Genomic DNA, 20,351 nt, shown 5'->3' on the forward strand with positions numbered 1-20,351 from the left:
TTTCCATGATACATCTAACACTTTATTTTGTTTCACTAGGAAATAAATAATCACTTATGGAATCATTGTTAAAGATTATTAAATATGACTCAACGTGACGTTTATAAGAAACATGCACAAACTCATGAAAATCCCATATACATTCTAAACGACTTCTGGCAGTGTTCTAAGAATAAGCAAAATAAAACTCTCTGGATAACGTGTTATTACGTTAACGTGCCGAATATTCAAAGTAGTTTTGTAATGAAAATCAACGAACTTTGCATAAAAACAATGAAATCCAGTCCAAACAATGAAAGTGATAAAGTATGAAGCAAATAACATATATACATGAGTAAACGAAATTATAATATTAAAAGACGTAATATCTTATTTTTATTTAAAACGACAATCTTATAATATACTAATCGAAAAATTATTTAACAAACATGTTTTTACTAAGAATAGAACTATTTACATATTTGGAAGACTCCACAATTATTTTCAATAAAATATTAAAAACATACTAACAATTTTAAGAAAAAGCTATTAAATACATATAACAAAGAATAATATCTAAAACTAAATAATGAAAATATAAAACTGGAGCCTACATAATTATTCCAAAATATGAAGTCAATTGCTATAAATAAATATGTAATGCATTATTTTGTTTCCTCATAATATCCAAAATGCCTTAAAATGAGATTTAACGACTAACCAACTATGGAAATGTATATAAATGTGTATTAAACAATCCATATTATTACTTGCCAATGCTATAAATTCAGAAAATTAATAGCCCAAATTTTTCAACTTAAAATAAAAAATCCCCTGATAGTAATATGATATAACCATGAAATATGAATGTACGTTTAAATTTCAATTCCTGGTAAATACAAGAGACAAACCTTGAAATACCAACGAGTTAATCATATCGTAGTTGTACAAATTTTCACTAAAGTACAAAACATCACAAAGTATATTTTCCTTAAAGTAACTCAAAAACATAAAGTAACAGAATAGACTGATAAATTATAGCAACGCTCGATGCACATAACATTCCGAGATGAAACAACCGTAAAAACGTCGAAACCAAGCGTCAATACTGTTCATTGACCTTCGTTGAAGCAACTAGTGTTCAAATACATACACATACCGTACGTATGATTAATTTTCCGAGATCAATGGTAACAGTGAATGATATAGCACAACAAATCAGTGAAATGATATGAAAAGCGCAAGTATATTTTCACTGAATCGTCGAATCTCAAGTTTCTATAGATATTTCCAGAGAACGTGACGTTAGTAAATTCAAAGTGAGCCACGGTGCAACAAGATGTTCCTTTCACCGTAACATAGTAAAGGTGAATAATATAACTTGGCTAACAGGTTGATCAAGTAAAAGCAATGTCACGCAAATATATTACGGAAACAGGGAGAAAAGACTTACCGGCCACGAAGGAAGGTTCGTTCCGTGTCTCTACTCGTCATCTTCAAAGAATCTTGGATCCAGGTGTATTACGGTGGAAAATTACGCCAAGGATGTCATACCGTTGACTCTTGCCACGAAATCAAGAAGACCGCTTCGAAACAGAATACGATACTCTTTATAATTACGAATCACCGGTTTTTCGAACCAATTGTTTCCCCTACCCGCACCCTTCGCGCGCGTAAAAATTCGATTGCAAAGAGTAAACACCGGCAACAGCGCAACGTGAGCGAAACGGAAACAGGTCCTCTCTTCACTGATCTTTCCGCGAGCGAAATTCCGGTACCCGTAAACCAGGATATACCAAAGTATACGAAATCTTGATCGTACAACTATACACTGCTTGACATTACCCACGCGTTCTGTCACCGGTGTGTGCACTATCTCGCGGCCCTCTCACGACGGATCCGAGGACGATCCGTCGAGAGATCCTGTCCCCTACGCAAAGTCGATAAACGAGCTTGTTCGTTCCTGTTATGGAATGGAATTTATGTATCAAGCGACTGATGCTCACGTTTACAATGATATCCACGACACAAGCCGCCCAACCGACCGAACTCGTGAAAGGCGACTGAGCTTCTGACCGGCTTAGTGGGGAGCTCTTCCTTGCTGCTATCTCACTCCCACACAAATGCAAGGAGCTACACCGTACCCCACTAGAAGCGGACTCGACGAAAAGCCGCAAGGTTTTGAACGAGCCATGGGATTGGTTGCTGGTGGGGGAAATCGAGTAGTGATAGGAGACCGCTCCCAGTATGATGGCAGCACTGGACGTGGATATACTCACTACGTGAAATTTCAAAAAACTTTAACATACCTATAATGATCAAAAGAAATGATCCTCTATTTTCGCTCTCATTTTCTAAATAATACAATTTATATCATAGAGATGATAGTGTTTGCAAAATAGTATATATTACATCTTTTCACAAATAAATGTACTTATTTCTATACGCTAACAAAGATTATAACGAAACAAAGATTCGATTTATTAATTTATTAAATAGACTTACTAAGTATTCTTTCCTGCATTATATAATTTAAAAATTCTTTGCATTTATGTATATGCTCATCATATATCTTTACATCAAACCTAAGGTAGTTTTCAAATTTTACTAGACAAGCATTACCTTCTAGCACAGAAAGTGTATTTAGAAACTGTTTACACATAATATATAAAAACATTACACACTTTGTGTACAATAATGCATTTACAAAAATCATTCGTTGTATTACAGCCTTTTAATTATATATTATCTCTTAGTCCATTTTAATTTAAAAACTTAAAGAAGGCACAAAATACAAATTAGTATATCTTTTCTTGACTCAACAATTTTTAATAATTGAACTATAGATAATAGTAAAATTGCTCTTTATTATGAAAATGAACATTTTACATGTGGCTGGTATTTAATACAGCGAAAATTACACTAAATGACACAAGTAACAGTAGTTTTATGAATAAAATGGAAAGTGATGTGAACAGAACCAAAATAGAAATCAATAGTTGTTAGAACTAAAAACGTATACTATTTTATTTCAAATTGTTTCAATATTTCTACTATGGATTTTACATTAATTGAACACTACTGGAATAAAGATTATATATTACATCAAAGGCTTTGCAATGCCGAAATACTTTTTCTTTGACCTTCACACGAGTCAAAACCTTATAGATTTCAAAGATTCCAGTCTCATAATCATGGACATAAATTACAGCACGCTACAAATTACAACTTATTGCGTTTCATAAAATTAACAGAATATAAACAAAGTCAGCAGAATGATTTCTCATGTAATACTAATGTTACAGAGACTGAAAACTTCAAAAATTTAAGCAAAGATATTCGGCAACACAAATTTTAGAATACAAAGTGTCCAAAATTAAAAATTTAATCTAGAGGTATTTATGCACACTGTTTACTGCTATGAGATAGTTAAGAGTATTTAATAACAAGAATGAGTACGTAACTACTTTTACTTGTAACTATAATTGTAAGGTATTAGACAGTTAAATATAAATGGATTAAAAATTTCAAAAATTGAAAGTGAAAAAATTTATGAAATACCTATTAATACTCACTCATATTATACAGTTTTATCGAATTACTGCAATGCTATTTAATAGCTAATTTTAAGAAAACAACATTAGTTGCACGCAATAGTTTAAAAAAGAGACAAAGTTAAACACCATGTACAAAATATGAAATCAAAAGAATAATCTTCTTTTAAAATTACAAACTTTACGACACATCCAAGTCCTTAAATACTCCAACTTTCAGAACATTTAGTTTACAATCCGCATACAGTATCAAAGACTTCTGCAGTTTTGAGCAAACCATGCTACAACGCATCGCTTGTCAAGTAATTGCAGTATAACGTACACTAAAATTTTCAGACTATATTATTAACTTTCCCGACTCTAAATGCCAATTATGTGGTGAAAATTTGTCTTTTTTTTAACTCTCGTTACCTATATTAAATTATATCAATATTTGTTTTATTTATATATCTATATATATATATCACGCCAGTCTTTCGCCATCAATTTCGTAATATAGGTACACTTTATCAACAATCACTCTGCTCGCATCTGTTTTGTCTACATAGCTTCACATGTTCTTAACTGAATCACTAAATTATGCTGGCTTTTGCGAACCCTTCTTTCCGATCAACGATTTATGGATATGTGGTATAACACCTGTAACAGGAGAAAATTAAATAAAAAATCATTGTTTAATCTAAATCGCATTGATATAACATTCTATTACTTTTTGAGAATATAAGAAAGATATTTGCAATAAACATATAAGATAAATAATTCTTATGTTTTGACTAGACCTTTAAACTACCATTTTTAATAATCATAATATAACTTTTAAAGCTTTAAATATTAGAATCTGAATAGCAAAATTAATTACTTTGAATCAAGACTTTTAATTCAGGAGCAAGCAAATGCTTTAATTTATTATAACAAGATTATATAATATGATAATATATGATCACATGACCTATTAATTACGACTATTAAAGTAATGGAACTATTAAAAAACATACCTCCTCCAGCAATAGTTGCTTTAATGAGACTATCTAATTCTTCATCACCACGAATAGCAAGCTGAAGATGTCTTGGTGTAATACGTTTGACCTTCAAATCTTTTGATGCATTTCCTGCCAATTCGAGAACCTAAAACAAACAAAACATCGTTTCATAACACATCTAATATCGTGCACTGTTTATGAAACTTTAGCACGTAACACTACAAAACACAATACCTTACATACAGAATACAAAAAATAATATGAAAACATGTAAATGAATAAATGTATACATGTATGTGAATAAATATGTACATATCAGGATTAGACATCATCTTTTAATAGAAACATAGAAATGCTTAAAAGTCACAAAAGTAATTATAAACTAAAGCATTAGTAATGTAAGAATTGTTTGTCCATAAATATATCTTTTTAGAATGTAACTATATGATAATATTTCCCTAACGAAGATGGAAGTTTTTACTTTCGTAAAAAATGAAAAATATGAATTTAAAAGTGAAATTCTATATAACACGATAAGCAGAAGAAAGAATTGTTCCTTATTTGCCTATGGTTGACGAAAAGGCGGGAAAAATCGGCCATGATGCTTGGCGTTAGTGACGCCATCAGTCGCTAGTGATGCCAACGCATATAGTCCTGGTTATAACGGCTGATCTTCCTATTGTGCGTATTTGCCTTTCTTTCTCTGTCTTTCTCTCTTTGTTTTGTGAATGCTTTCTTCTTTCACATATATTCTCACTCACCTCAGCAGTGAGGTATTCCAAGATAGCTGCACTGTATACCGCTGCTGTAGCACCGACTCGACCATGACTTGTGGTTCTGTTTTTCAAATGCCTGTGAATTCTACCAACCGGAAACTGAAAAAACCAAACATACTATGTCTAATATAGGTAAAAATGATATTACATCGGAAGGTAATTTTGCATTCGTGGCAAGGTAAATATTTTTGGGTTAGGACGCATCATATATAATGTCTGTTCAAATAACATGAGGTCACTCGGCGTCAGCAGCTTTTCGTATAACAAATATCGAACGACGACGAATGACACAATTTTTCGTAATATTATACGTTCCCAGTACTTTCCCCGCAACAATTCTTTATATAGCCACGCTGTACCCGATTCTTCTAAACGAAAAACCAATTTTGTCTACACATAGAACAGCACACATAACTCAGTCCTTTTTTAACACAACGAATATCGAGCGGTGTACGATGATTCGGCTTTCCCGAGCTCTCCAGTTTAGTATGTGATTTCGTCATTCACTAACGAATGTCCTGTATTTTATTTATTTACGCGTTCAAAATATTAATAAATTTTCTACAGTTGGAAATTATAATTATCCGAAGACAATGGTTGATAAACTTCATAAAGAAAATATGTTATGTTACTTTACAAGATATTAAGTTTAATGTTTACATACTTAATGTTATTATTTACATGTTTGTATACATAACTATATACGTTTCTACGTATCACAAACTAGAGTTCTTTAAATTAATTTAAAAAATTGTTAAATTTTTATACTTAAATAAATAAGAATACACGGTTTCAACATAAAAAATATCAATGTCGCTATTGACTGAATTTCAATAATGGATGAGCCTATTGAATACAAAAATAATAATACAAGACTAAATTAGAACTGCTGTCAATTTAAATTATCTTGACAGAATTCGCATAATATGACTAAACGCAAACAATTACCAACACAGCGATTCGTATTAAATGATTTTTTGAAAATTATAAAAAAGAATAATTCGATGAGAATCATATTAGTAGCTGAATAGGAAGATATGAGAGGGGGGGGGTGTAGAGTACACAGACTCAACGACTCGTTTGAAAACTTCCGAACTTAGACGTAATCACCATAACTTTAATTCAAAAAATAATAGACTTCCTCCAAGTTTTCTTCAGTTATTTAACACAATACGTATAAATCGAAGTTAAATCAAACACTTTTATATATTTTATTCACAGCAAGATCGCAAATACTTGAAAAAAATGAATTGTTCATTATGAATCTAAAAACGCTTCGGTTTTTCGCGCCAACCACAATGATTTAACCTTTTTACCCTTAAAATCTATTTAAAATAATCACGTAGACGTTCATTATCGAAAAATAATGTTGACAAACTTCTATTCTATGCATTTGAACTGGTCGAGTAGTAGGCAATAAACTCACCTGCAAGCCGGCCCTCGCCGAACGAGAGACCGCCTTCGCCTTCGCTTTACCCGAGTCCTTGCCCGCCTTTCCGCCAGCCTGTTCAGAAACGAAAATCACGGTTAATTTGCGAGATACGGCCACGAAATTTCGCCAGAAGACAGCATGAACATTGTAGAATACGGTTGTGCTATTAGAATGCACGGATGGCTAAAGGATCCGCTGAAAACTTGCGGATACTCACCATTATCGGACAAGAGCCTTTGTGGTTCACTACACGACAGACTTGCCAGAAGCACAGACGACGCCGTCTAAGCGCGGTCCCGCCAAATACGCTTGGCGCTGTCGGCACGTCCCGCGATCGTCCCACGTGACTAAAACACACCAATTACACTCACTCAATAAAATGCCCGTTCGCCATCTGTTGGTCTTGACTCGTTACAACAATTTACTCGAAAGAGTAACGTTCCTATCTTGTATCACTTAAACATTGCATCGTGTACACTGGGTAATTTTCCATACTGTCTAAGGTACACTGCGTTATTATTCCCGTTGGTCACTTACCGTTTATTCCCAACTTATCAAACACTATCTAAAGTCTCTTTGAATTTTAGGCGTAACCACCGTGTAATTCTCATTTCATATTTTTCTATATATCTCTTTGTTTGAATTTATAAACACACAAATGGTTTGATATTCAAATTCCTTTCATATAACAGTATTTTTTATACCGGCAAACAGGAAACGTAATTGCATCATTACTAATAAATGTAAAGTTAATAAAAATTGGAAGAACAAAGAATTTATCATTCTGTATAAAAATTTCCTTGCATCTATTGTACAATCACGCACAGTAGATTACATATTATATTTTTATAGTATTAATACGATTGATACGTCGTACGCATATCGTTTCTAACGTTTAATATATGTTTCTTAAAAAAAATAAATGATGTTATAAATAGTAACATCTGGCGTAAAAAAGTAATTTACCTCACCTACAAAGTATAAAATGTTAACGACGCGGCATCGATGAATTTCAAAGTAACCGATGAACTTAAGTTATAGTCTCAAGAATTCAGTTCTTTCTCACACATTGTGTCACAGGTATAATATAATAAAACAACACTGTACGAAAAAGTGAAATCTGAAATGGAAACTTTAATAAATGTATATAATATATATTCATATTTTTATAATTAAATTATCAAACATAGGAGCGTGTTATCATTGAACACAACTGAATAGAATAAAACATGATGAAGAAATATCTACACAAACACATAATATAAAATAGTATTAATATTTTGTTGTTCGCGTTATGCAGTAAAGGCACAAATTAAATTATTCCTGTAAAAATAATCAACATGTATTTCCTTCGATTTTAACAGTTGACACCGTGAAGCATAGTATGTAATGGATTAGTATTGCGCAGACGAAAGAAACTGTATCACTCTTTATTGATAGAAAGGCAGTCACATAATAAATTTATACAAAAGGTATGTATGTATATATGTGTATATATAGAAAATACGTACGTTGTTGCTACGAGGATAATATCAAGATTATACTACAGGGAGAGGAAACGAGCAGGTGTATCGCGTTTCTATTTGAACCATCATATGACAATAAACAGTTCCCAGGTTTTTAAAGAATTATTGTGGAAATAACGCGAATAGAGTCCCTAACGTACACATCTCTATATTATTAGAGAGCACTGTCTAAAACTGCGGTTGGCACGACCATCACGGATGGGTTGCAATATCGACGAGTCTCTGCGCAGACATGCGCACTGTTGCGTGCGCTTTACTTGCAACTTTTCCCGCCATTTTTCTCATTCCTCGCCCTTTCATTGGTACTATACGTCGTGTGTTTACCCTCCTTTTTGTTCCTTCCGTTCATTTATTCCGTCGTAACCACTACCGCTTATCATTCGAACTTGTCTGTAGTTAGTATTGCTCGGACTTCTTTGTTTCGGCCAGTTCGTCGCACTTATCCTCCAAATCCTCCTGCAATTCGAATCAATATCATTTCAACAGTACTATTACAGATCGAAATGTTTTAGCAGATAGATAAAACAAGCAGCATTTCACAGACTTCTAAGTAACATATAACACTGAATAATATCATTAGTTGTTTTATCTTAATTATATGGATAGTTAAATTCTTATTCCAATGTTCACTTCTGTTTATTTGTTTCAAAATATTATAATGGATAACGGTATATGTAAAAGAGTAAAAATTATTTTAAACGAGTAGACAGTGAGAGTTTAAAGGAAGGTTGTATCACAATATAAAAACCTTATTGACAATTATTCAAAAGTGTATAAAATATATAAAATAAAAGTTTCTTTAAAATTAATTTAGAAGGTTAAGTTTGCTATATGAGAACTATTTAAAAATCTTGTTATTGTACATAACATATGTACATTATACTTCATCTGTATAATATATTGTTTACCAGTATCTATGAAATTTTTAAAATTGATTAACTCTCTAGCAATTATAAAATTTAATATCATAATACTCGTATTCTTTAAACAGATAAGGTATATCAATTCCTCTATTATAAAATGTATAATTATTATAATTAAAATTAACGTTTTCCATGTAATATCATTAGAAGTTTTAATAATTAAGATTTAATAAATTGTAATCATTGCATTCCAAAATTTATTCATGTGTATGGGAGTATATTCGTTTCAAATTACTAACTAATTAATATTATAAATTACTTTATAATTAATACTAATTACTAATTAATAACTTAAAATTATTCATTTATAAATATCAGGGATCGTTACCTCGTTAAGTTCTAAACATTTGCCCCACTCGATAAGGGTAATTTTATGGTCGTTGTCTCTGTCGCAGGAGTCGAGGAACGGTGCAATACAATGCTCGAGAGCCATCAAAGGTGCTTTAATGGGGAAAAGTTCGTGCCTGGAAACAGCTCTGTCATGAGGGTGACCATCTAAGTCGCACCATTTCCAGATAGCGGCGTTAGTCCAACGCAATGTATGATTTGTTTCAGCTTCCCGTTGCATTTTCAGATAATGCGATGGTAATTCTTGACGATCAGCAAGATCTCTCATGATATTAAACAGCCAGTCTCGCATTCGCCTTGGGAAGTCAGCCATGTCTTCCTTTTTGCACTCCTGCAACGCGGCAAACGGTCGACGTTAGAACGAAACTATAAGAATACAATTAATTCACCCGTCTTCGAACTATTTTTTTTAATTTTTACTAATTCCATGTTGCACTGTTTAATTACTAAACTACAATATACATATATAGTCATCCATAAATATATTTATATTATAATTAAAATTTACTTTTATAAATATATTTATTATAATTTAAATTAAAGCATTACAAACATAATCATCGAAAATTTCATGTTTCTCATAAATAACCGTACAAACTATTGCAACTTTCGTTTTGTATTTCACAAATAAAATATTTTAATCGTAATTTATCCGATGTTTATTCAGTTACGCTACGTATCTTTACGTGCAAATTTAGTTAAAATTTCCGAAAATCGTTAAGTTTATATATCTATGTACTAATCTTTGTTTCATAACAAAGTCATGAACACATTCCCGTTTAATTATACGATGAAGTAATCTAACGAAATGGCGTTACATGAACGCAAGGACAGATATAAAATTACAATGAAATCATTTCTATGGGACAAGAATAACAATAATACACGATAGATAAGATACACTTCTATTCATGAATAGCATTCCGTTATATCAGCCAGTGATAACTGTAGCAGATACTTTACCAATACCAATGAACGCTTGTTAAGATTTATGAGAAAGATATTCGACTTTTTCGATTTAAGCGCAGCGTGTACCACAAACGATACGAATTTGTTCTTCGTATCGTGTGCTTTGTATTATATTCTTTATAGAAATTTAACGTATCCGAACTCGTCGGTGACGATGGTAAGTACTTACAGGCATCTCTCGGCATTCACCGAAGTATACGACGTGAACGTGTTGATACTTCTCGGCGTTTCTGCATCTGGCGTCGCCGGAGTCGCAGAAACAACGCGCCTGGTAGACCTCGCAATCGCTTCCGAAAGTTTCATTGTGATTAGTGCAAACTTTTCGCCTAGGATCGACCTCTTCGTCGCATACCTCAACGCAAACACACTCGGCGGTGTCTTCGTCGATAGCCTGAAACGATCGTAATCCTTACAACTAACGAATTTCTTTGTTGGATAGAACGTTCGAACGTAAATGGAACGTTCCAAACGAACGCAGTACGAAATCTTACCAACCTTTATTCAAAAATTTTTAACCAACACCATCTTTTATAGTTTGCGTACTGAATTCCACGAGTTGAATAGAAGATTCTCAAAGGCCGATAGCGAAGCGGATTCGCGAGAGATACATTTTTAGACAGAATATTACACAGAAGTATCTCGAACGAATCTTCGAATATTTCAAATAATTCTTATATCTTTGAAAAAGATATATTCTTACAAAGCGAAAGGATTTAATGGACCTACTGTCTGGCGGAGCACTTTTCGTACTTCTGCGTTTTTAGACGCTTGCGATTGTAAACAATCGTAACAAATACATGTTATAAAATTGAATAATTGAGAGCCGAACATAGTCGATTTACGGTGATTTGGGTAATGACAAAAATACAGAAGAATTGTTGAAGAATTGTACGCATCGTGGTAATAACATGCGATTTCGGTCTCTGACAAACCTTGCAAACTCGTCCTGCGCCACAGTGTTTATCCATGCACGGATCCATACGGAGCAAGCTCTGAGGCTTCGATCCAACCTCGTTTCTGCCATCTTCGACGGTGACCTCAGCATCCTCCGCTGCCTCGGCTATTTCATCAGCCTCAAGCATGTTCATGACCTCATCTTGAACGGTGGCTTCCGTCGTGGTTGTGCGACGGCGATGTTTTTTTCGTCGCTAAGAATCGATAATTGTAATAGGCCATGTTATTAATTCGTGTTATTATAATTTTCTAATTTTATGAGTATCGGTCCCCGTGAAATAAACTCTGTTGTGATTTACCTTAAATTATCCAACATGTTGTGTATAAATTTGTTACAAGTTCGTCGTTTGAATATTTACATTTAAAAAGATAATTGTAATACTGTAATAATTCGTATCTGTATACTTAATTTTTATATATCTTCTGATCAACTTACTTGTTGGGCTGAGACGTCCACCAAAAGGGACACTAACAGCAACGCAAATAAAAGGAACTGCAGTTTCGTCCGCATTGCGATCTCTGCGACAAACAATCGATCGTTCAACATGTGCGTGTGAGCTTAAAATACATATATTTAAAATAATGTGAATTTTCTTCTCTCTTTTTTTATCGCTTAACGCGTTGGCAGCTACGATGGTATTCGAAAGACATAAGGAAAGAGCGGATTTCTGTTATTCACATCGCCGTTTCATAAAGTTCTTGCGCGGTGAAGGTTTATTATTCTAACGCGATCGAAGCAGATTTTTCGACAGAAGATCGTTCGTGCAGGATTCTACTGGTGGTCTAATTTAAAAAATGTCCAACAAAATATGTATAACGTGCTCGATACAACCGATCCCGTTTGGGTCAAGCAACGTGTCCAACGATAAATCTCTGAGACCTTAATAGGAGCAACGAAGCGATAACCCAGATACTCGGAAATCACAATTCTTTACAAATGTTCGTAACTACCCGAATGCGTATTGCGAGCACGCAATTCTCTTGCCCGATTTCTTACGCTCGTAAATACGTCGTACGACAAATGCGGATGATAAAACCTATTTATGCGGTTGTCTTTATTAGTTTGAATTGATGACGAGAAACGAAGGTCGCGTTGAACTCATCAACCAAGTATGACAACGCCTACTTCTATTTGAAAGATCTTCGTTTAATTCGAAATGTTTTGTGATTTCAAAGCAGCTTCGTAATTCTTCCAACTAATATCCTTCTGTTCGCCAGAGAATTATTTTTAAAAAATTATTTTACGATTTTAAAACAACACCTTGCTTCTTCGAATTCATGTCGTTTTATTCGTAGAATTTTTTACTACTATTTTATAAAATACTATTTTTTAATACTATTTTATAAAAAGTATTGATTTAAATTTGTCATGAAGAATATTGAAAACGCTATTTAATTTACAAGTTGCGTTGCACCCTTATTAAAAATAGAGAATTAAAAACAGAGCAATTGTAAATTACATTTCGCTCAGATTATTTTATTATTATGGATTTATTATCTCATATTAATTGATTAATTGTGCAAAAATAAATAATTACCATTGGAAAAACACGTGGAGAAATTAAATGTCTAATACAAAATCGTAAAGTTTGTTTAAGAAAAGATAACTCTGCTTTTATTTTTGTATACGTGTTTCGCTTTAGCACGTGTAAACCAATTTGTGACTTAAATGATATTATTGCATTTTTCTAAAAACGTACTAAATCATCTTTAACAGATTGTAATAAAAAATAGTGATAAAGTGTATGTAAAATGTGATCGCAGAGTCCTTGTACGATCATTTACAGCTACAAATTAAAACACGTTTCCCTAGCTTCCCTAGCGGGTTAACTGGCTAAATATAGCTTGGTTTATGCGTAAGGTTCAGTCGGTTTGATTACATTTGCAGCATGAAATTTCCGTTAAACAGAATCGTTAAATATGTAGGGCTATCGTTACACGTGTTACATCAGCTGTTTCTTCGAATTCTCTGTTTCTCTCTTCAACCTAGATTTTGAACATAATACAGTACAACCAGTATCTTAATAAAGAAACTATGAGTATTCTTCGAATCTACGTTAAATGTAGCTTTCTTCTTTTCCTCTAAAAAAAAAAAAAAAAAAAAAAAAAAAAAAAAAAAAAAAAAAAAAAAAAAAAAGGAAGAAGAAATTCAACGTTACATCCGTACCTTGTTAAGTGACATATATATTTTTATTCTTTCTTTTAGTCTCTGTCGTGTATTAAAATGTCAGTTACTATTAGTATGCTATGAGCGAGTATGTTTTAAATCTACGGTAAGTATACCTTTTTTTCTTTAACAAAAAAGGGAAAACAAATTCAACGTTACATACGTACCTTGTTAAGTGATATACATATTTGTATTCTTTTTCTTAGTCCCTGTCGTGTATTAAAACGTCAGTTACTTTTAGGAAATTAGTATACCTTAAATCTACGTTAAATGTACTTTTTTCTCCTTCTTTAAAAAAGAGGCGGAAAGAAATTCAACGTTACATATGAAAATTGTTAAGCAATACATATGTACATTGTTAAGTCAACATATGTACATCGCTAAATTATACAAAAACATATGTATCACTTAACAATTTATACGTTTTTCTTCTTTTTCTTAGTCTCTGTCGTGTATTAAAATGTCAGTTACTATTAGGAAACTATAAGCGAATATACTTCAAATCTACGGCAAGTGTACCCTCTTCTTTCTTTAAGAAAAGTGTAAAGAAAAGTCAACGTTACATATGTACATTCTTAAATTCTACAGATGTTGTTTTTCTTTTTCTTAGTCTCTGTTCTATGTTACAATGTCATCATTTTCGAAACTGAAGAAATCTGAACTTTTATATCATTCTCTTTGTGCCATCTTTGTTTCCCTTGATTTGATTTAAAATATTTAATCGCTATTTCGTAATAATTTGTATAATATTACTATTTGAAAATAGTTGAAGCTATATTTACTTGGAAGATAAAAGATACAACTTTTCGAATATTTCAAGGTATTTTGAAAAATAAAAAGATGCTAAATGGAATACTTAGATTAAGAAGAACCAGTATAGTGGCTTTGTTTTTATAATCAAAACCGATGGTGCTCGGAACGTTCTGCGCAAGAGACTTCAATTCCTCGAAGAAACGTATCGCTACTTTCTTCTACGAAATCGCGTTAGCTCTACAGCATAACCGTACCCTGCGTATCATGTAAACGCTCTAGGGCGTCCTAATCTAAGTTTCTTAAAATTAAAAATAGTTTCAAGAAGCTATTTCGTTAAGAAAAGTAACATTATTCCAAGTGCCAATTCCGAGCGGATATTCGACGCGATTTTTTTTAAATTTCAATCGTATTTTACTCTTATTAACTTCCTCGAGTTTAAAGGAGAAAAAAATGAAGTAATCGTTACTCGATGATTTTTCGTCGCAATTTTTGTTAAAACGGCAAACATTTCTCTTTTTTTCTTTTTCAAAAACCGCAGTGTGGTTAAAATATTGCAAAAATATTGTTGAACCTCTGGTAGAGTGGGAGTTTGTCGCAAGTATGTCGCGACAGAAACGCGAACCAGCACGTTACGGCTTATGAAACGTGGAGGCGACTGTAGGAATCGCGGATGACCCGGTTTTTATCGCTTCTCTGATCGGCGCCCACGAACCCGCGTACGTAATCGTCGTCACTCGAAGCCCGAAGAACCATATTACCGCATTGTCTTCTTAACAAAATTCCCAGCTACGATATACAAACCCTACCAAATAACGACGACTTACATGTCGAAGACGCGATACTGTTTCGTGTCCTATTACCAACGCGGTATCTTAACAGTGATAAAAGAGGAAGCTTTCCAAAGAAGACGGTAGAACGAAGTGATAACGAAGCTCGTCCTTAACCACTGTGAGTCGTTCCAGTACGAACTCTGTGTTTTCGCTGACCTTCGTGGAATAGATTTAGATATCACGTTCCATGATACTGCAGAAATTCGAGATCGGGTCTTTCTGTACCCCGCACATATTTGTGGCTCTGTGTGCGAAATTCTAAATAGGATGCATGTAAATTACGTAACGTTCGAAATATAGTTGTTTCAGATTACGGCTTACACGATCGGTTAATAAATTACGAGCGCGCAAAGATTGGGGTTAGGTTACGTCGCTGAAAAACAAATCGCAGAGAAAAGATTGTAAGGATGTTCGATAGAATTACAAGCGTGACAACGTCGAATATCCTCGCAGTATCTTGTTTTTTTTCGGAAGAAGGATGTTGAATTTCCGTTCTAAAAAGCACAATTTCCGTGGTGTTCGCGACAAGATAAACCAGTTGCGACAAACGCCCACTATTAATACGTTTACCAAGTATATTTTCAGATAAAGTATACATGTAATTGCCGCTTGTGTTATAGAAACAATAAAGCGTATTTATCTGTTAAATTATAAAAAGATTTGACTTCACTTCCTGGTCGGTGAGCTTAATTAGATAATTAGTGACACTTCCGTGTAAGGAAGTTGATACATACGCAAAATAACATTGTTTTAAATAAGAAAGCGTAATTCTTAAAATGTTTTATTCGTTGTTTAAATCGAATCACAGGATTTTTATAACTTTCCCGTCAGTTGAGTATCTCGTTCCTAATGTCTCGTTTCGAATATGTGTATTTTAATGTAATGTAATATAAAATGTAGAGTGCAAAGTAAAACGCGAATTTACGTTTCTATAATTTTGAAGCAAGAATTTAATGGGAAGAATTAAATTTCACGAGTAGAGCGGTTAATGTCTAATCGGATATATCGCATATCGAGATACCAAACCTACGATCTCAGCATACAACGTATGATAGAGAGTATATATTTTTCATATTTTGTGTTATTTCGAAATTCGGATATATCTGTTGCAATAATTCATATAACGTAGCAGAACTAATCGTTAATTTTTTAATTAACTTAACGATATCTTATTTCATATGTATTCATTTATATGTATTCATAAATATATACATATATTTCGTATTTGTATATGTATTTTATATCTTGAAATATTATATTATATCTTAATATTTTATTAAATGAATGAAAATTTATCATTCGAAGATGTTTGAAAGAGAACTGTTATCAACAGTATAAGAAACTACAGATCATCTATGTATAGCACACCAAAATGCAAATGTATCTATTCGTCTGCGATAGTTGTATCAACTTAGATTAGCTCTTCTTTTTCTTAATAGTATAACGTAATCAATTGATGTCAGAAAACATCATAACGTGATGTGATCAAATTACCAAGATCTCTTATATACTTTCAATTCATCGTCAATTCGTATTATATACTCTTTTGTCTACGACAACTTCCAAAGATAACTTCCATTTAAATAATATTAAGTACACGTTCACTTAATATTGATTTTACGATTATTTCTATTAATATCTCTTCGACATCATACGCGATTACCTCAAAACCAAATAGAATTATTTCACCGTTAATTACGAACACCAAAATCAAATAGAATTACCTAACCACGCCTCGAGTATTTCTCACATTAATAATCCGCGAGAATTAGAAAAACGAAATCACAAAGGCTCTGCACTCGACAATAACCGAACTCACATTACCTTAAGCCTCTTTCCTCTATAAATCCAAAGGAGCGCTAAATATTTATTTTTACAAATACATCTTCAACTTTCATAGTTTAACGACCATAGTTTATAGACAAAGCGACCGATAAAGCGCGATATAGTTGCAATGGAATTCCTGCTGCTTAAATATCATCTGCGATAATTCGCGAAAATCGAGAAGGTAAAATTTCACATCTGTTATTGAGCAGCAATCGAGCGCAAGTTATTTTAAAAAGGGGCGTGTAATCGCGACGGATTCGCGTACATATGCCCGCAAACCGTAAAGCGGTCGCAGCAAGCGCACACCTGTCCGCGCTATAGTACGGACATGTTATTTACCTCGTATCGTTCCTTTCCCTTGTTGCCGGCGTTATCTTTCTGTCCTTTCTCCGGCCGTTTTTGGGAACGTTCAAAAGAGCCCTCCAAATCGGTCGCTGGACCGGTACTGACTGCGGGCAGTGCGCGGAGGAACGACCAGCAGAGACTATCCGAGCTCGCGGACTCACGCCAAACAACCAGAGATGACCTCATCGTTTTTCTTTCTTCCGACACCCCCGTTTGATCTTTCTGCCATATGCACTGCTTCTCGTTCCTCTTCTCGCTGTGGAACCGAGTCCCTCCTACCCGAACAATTACGCAACGTAATGTCCCGTACATACGTAACCGGCAGGCCTCGAAGTTTCTTTTTCGAATAATCTTCAACCGGATAACGTTCGATTCAAGTTCTGCTCGATTCCATCGAGCTTCTATGTAGCAGTATACGGCGGCTCGTAAAAATATTCCGATCCTCGTAGAAAATCTTTACGTTCGATACGGATCCGTCACGCGTTTGCTTTATTTTTTATTTGCTTTATTAACATCGTAGCGAAGCGAGGCTGTTACGATTATGTTGGTAGATCTCAAAACTAATCTGAAAATAGATGTAGATGAAAGCTATTTACGAAGACTTTTGTATGTGAAAGTATGTATTTTGCAGGAGCCGAGCAAATATTTAAATATTTAATTATCTAATTACGGCGATAAGCTTCGATATTCGGTGGGATTACCTTTAACAATTATTACATGTTTAAGGTGTCTGTTTAGTCCGTACACCAATTTTTTTTTGTTAGTTACATAGTCACGAACTAAGGTATTGGCACACTCTCTAAGGTAGAAAAACTTTTTTTAATTCGACCAAAGTAGCTGAATTTTGTTTTCTTCTGAGGAGTTGGGACTAGTTTACTAGGTGACGGGTAAGAAAGATTTTAGGAAAGTTGCAGCTTTCTGCGCGTCTTTATTTAGGTTTGTAAGCACAATTTAAACAACACATTTTGAAGAATTATGCCAGCTGTACGTATGCTGAAAATTTGACTGTTTGAGTAACAGGCGTCGAAAGATGAACAAGAATATGGATTTATTAGTTACAGGTCGAAAATCTGAATTTTCTGAAAAATCTGAAAAAGCAATTTTCATCGTTTTTATCCGTCTGTAGCTCATAGCAACATTAACCGGTTTCGATAAAATTGTCAGTACATATATAACTAACATAGATCTACAAAGCGTGCTTATCTCAGTTTTTAAACCTTCGTTACAGTTTCAGATAAGAAACTTGTAAGAAGTGACTTTTACTATTTTTCCCGCGATTCTGACCGTCTGCAATTTTTTCAAAAAATTTGTTTCGCGTCATCTCGTTGGTTACGAGATTCTTCCTAACTCGTCAAAAAAGTCGTGTGGACTAACCTAAAAAAAATTATTCGGTTCTAAGGAGTGTGCCAACACTTTTGTTCGTGATCGCATCATATGTGTGGTGAACATCTTGTAACGTTTAGTTCAACGACTCGCGAAAGTATTCCAACGCTTATTTATAAGGAAATTTTTAACTATATCATTACAGTTGCGAACGTACTGCACGAAACTCTTCGAAACGTATCATTAACAGGTGGCGACTATTACGACTATAATAATGAAATTTTTAAGCAATCTAAAAATGTACGTGAAAGTTACTTTTCTGAGCGACCATACTCGTTACTCGTATGACCGTGAAGAGTATTTCGCACTTATTTGTTCTATTCACATGTTTGTTCTGTGACATACACATACGTGGAATTATCTAAATCGCATCGTGTCAGTTACGTTAAGCAGAGATTTAAGCGGTAGATGTGCTCTAATTGCCCGCAAAAATTCGTCTCGATTCAAGTGACTATCGCAAAGATTATAAAATAATCATAGAGTCGCTCAACCGTGTCGAACGATTTAGAAATTGCGACGATTTAACAAAACGCCAACAGAATAAGCTTAATGGCACGAGCAAGTGTCCTCCGGCATTAACACATGCACTTTCACAATAACCAAAACTTTTCTGATAATATCGACTATATCGACTAAAATAGCTCGTCAAATAACTTGTCCTAAAATAACGTGTTAGCCATAATTTCGATATTCACCTAACAATATGAATTTTGTAAAGAGAGTAAAAAAAGACCTTGCAATAAACGTCATGCCGAATCGTGTGTACGTAACCACGCGTACTAAACTTGTTTAAAATCTACCATCACGAAATGTTCATAATTTGGTGAATTTTTTATAATGCAAAATATTTAGCGTGTGACGTAAAACCGCTGTAATTTAAAATATTCATAGAAAGTGTAACGCCTCGCTCGATATTCCGTATCTCATAGAATTAGAGTTCATCCGCCTACGTGCAATTAAAAAGTAAAATCAATCTGCCGAGTATAGCTCGTCGGATCGTCGCGATGTTTTTACAGCAGTTTCGATAAAATGAAACTGTTTGTCCGTTAATTTTTACATGTATGTATATTTTTATACTTCGCACTACGTTACGCCGCTGTTTGATGTTCGAGTAATCAGGTCATGAGGAACTGTATCAAGTGATCGCAAATAAACGTCTACTGTATCTAATGTTCATATAGGAACGAGAGTAAATCAATTTAACCCTTTAATTGAAGTAGTGAAACTTACATATATATTACGACATATATTAAAAAGTGTAGTGGGACTTTCGGAAAGGTATTTATTTGTTTGCACGAAACGAAACATCTTGTACGAATTCCGATTTCAATGAAGATATAATTTTTACTTGAAGTAATTACGACAGGAAGGATCAAATAATTCATGCTGCTTCGGAGATAAAATTAGACGAGAAAATATTTGGTTTTTGAAAAGTACATGAAATGTTCTTTTGATCATAACGCGTTTGTTCCAGTTGTTCTAAAAATATTCGTGTTTGCCTTATTATTTACATTCAAGCAAGTCCCCCAATGTATCGCCGCAAACGAAAAGGTCGAAATAGTTTCCCTTTTAGATCTGATTGTTGCGTTTTTCATTGAGAAAAAG

General features: G+C 33.7%; 3 protein-coding genes across 4 annotated transcripts in view; all 3 read right to left on the minus strand.

The window, feature by feature from the left end:
* The window catches only part of Cad87A (cadherin 87A), a 533,729-nt gene extending 531,599 nt beyond the window's left edge, over positions 1-2,130 (minus strand). The window contains exons 1-2 of one of the 2 annotated variants that reach the window (XM_033340032.2): positions 1,986-2,130; positions 1,433-1,565 (exon numbers count right to left, since the gene is read on the minus strand). In XM_033340032.2, the coding sequence (XP_033195923.2) occupies positions 1,433-1,473 (41 nt within the window). In that variant the 5' untranslated portion in view covers positions 1,474-1,565; positions 1,986-2,130. Of the gene's footprint in view, positions 1-1,432 lie in introns of both variants that reach the window. The other variant, XM_076618386.1, reaches the window with a different exon arrangement.
* A 155-nt stretch (positions 2,131-2,285) lies between these two features.
* On the minus strand, positions 2,286-7,711 carry His2Av (Histone H2A variant). The gene is made up of 6 exons (XM_033340067.2): positions 7,693-7,711; positions 6,939-7,068; positions 6,716-6,793; positions 5,275-5,388; positions 4,529-4,658; positions 2,286-4,172 (listed from the first exon to the last, which is right to left on the minus strand). The coding sequence occupies exons 2-6, from the start codon at positions 6,939-6,941 to the stop codon at positions 4,111-4,113; spliced, it is 387 nt and encodes a 128-aa protein (XP_033195958.1). The 5' UTR covers positions 6,942-7,068; positions 7,693-7,711; the 3' UTR covers positions 2,286-4,110.
* Positions 7,712-8,135: 424 nt separating this feature from the next.
* Positions 8,136-17,518, minus strand: SPARC (secreted protein, acidic, cysteine-rich). Its single transcript, XM_033340064.2, has 6 exons — positions 17,358-17,518; positions 11,878-11,960; positions 11,420-11,635; positions 10,657-10,878; positions 9,499-9,849; positions 8,136-8,703 (listed from the first exon to the last, which is right to left on the minus strand). The coding sequence occupies exons 2-6, from the start codon at positions 11,950-11,952 to the stop codon at positions 8,644-8,646; spliced, it is 924 nt and encodes a 307-aa protein (XP_033195955.1). The 5' UTR covers positions 11,953-11,960; positions 17,358-17,518; the 3' UTR covers positions 8,136-8,643.
* Between the last annotated feature and the right edge of the window lie 2,833 nt (positions 17,519-20,351).

Source organism: Bombus vancouverensis, chromosome 5 (assembly GCF_051014615.1).
Source record: "Bombus vancouverensis nearcticus chromosome 5, iyBomVanc1_principal, whole genome shotgun sequence".
Taxonomy (NCBI): domain Eukaryota; kingdom Metazoa; phylum Arthropoda; class Insecta; order Hymenoptera; family Apidae; genus Bombus; species Bombus vancouverensis.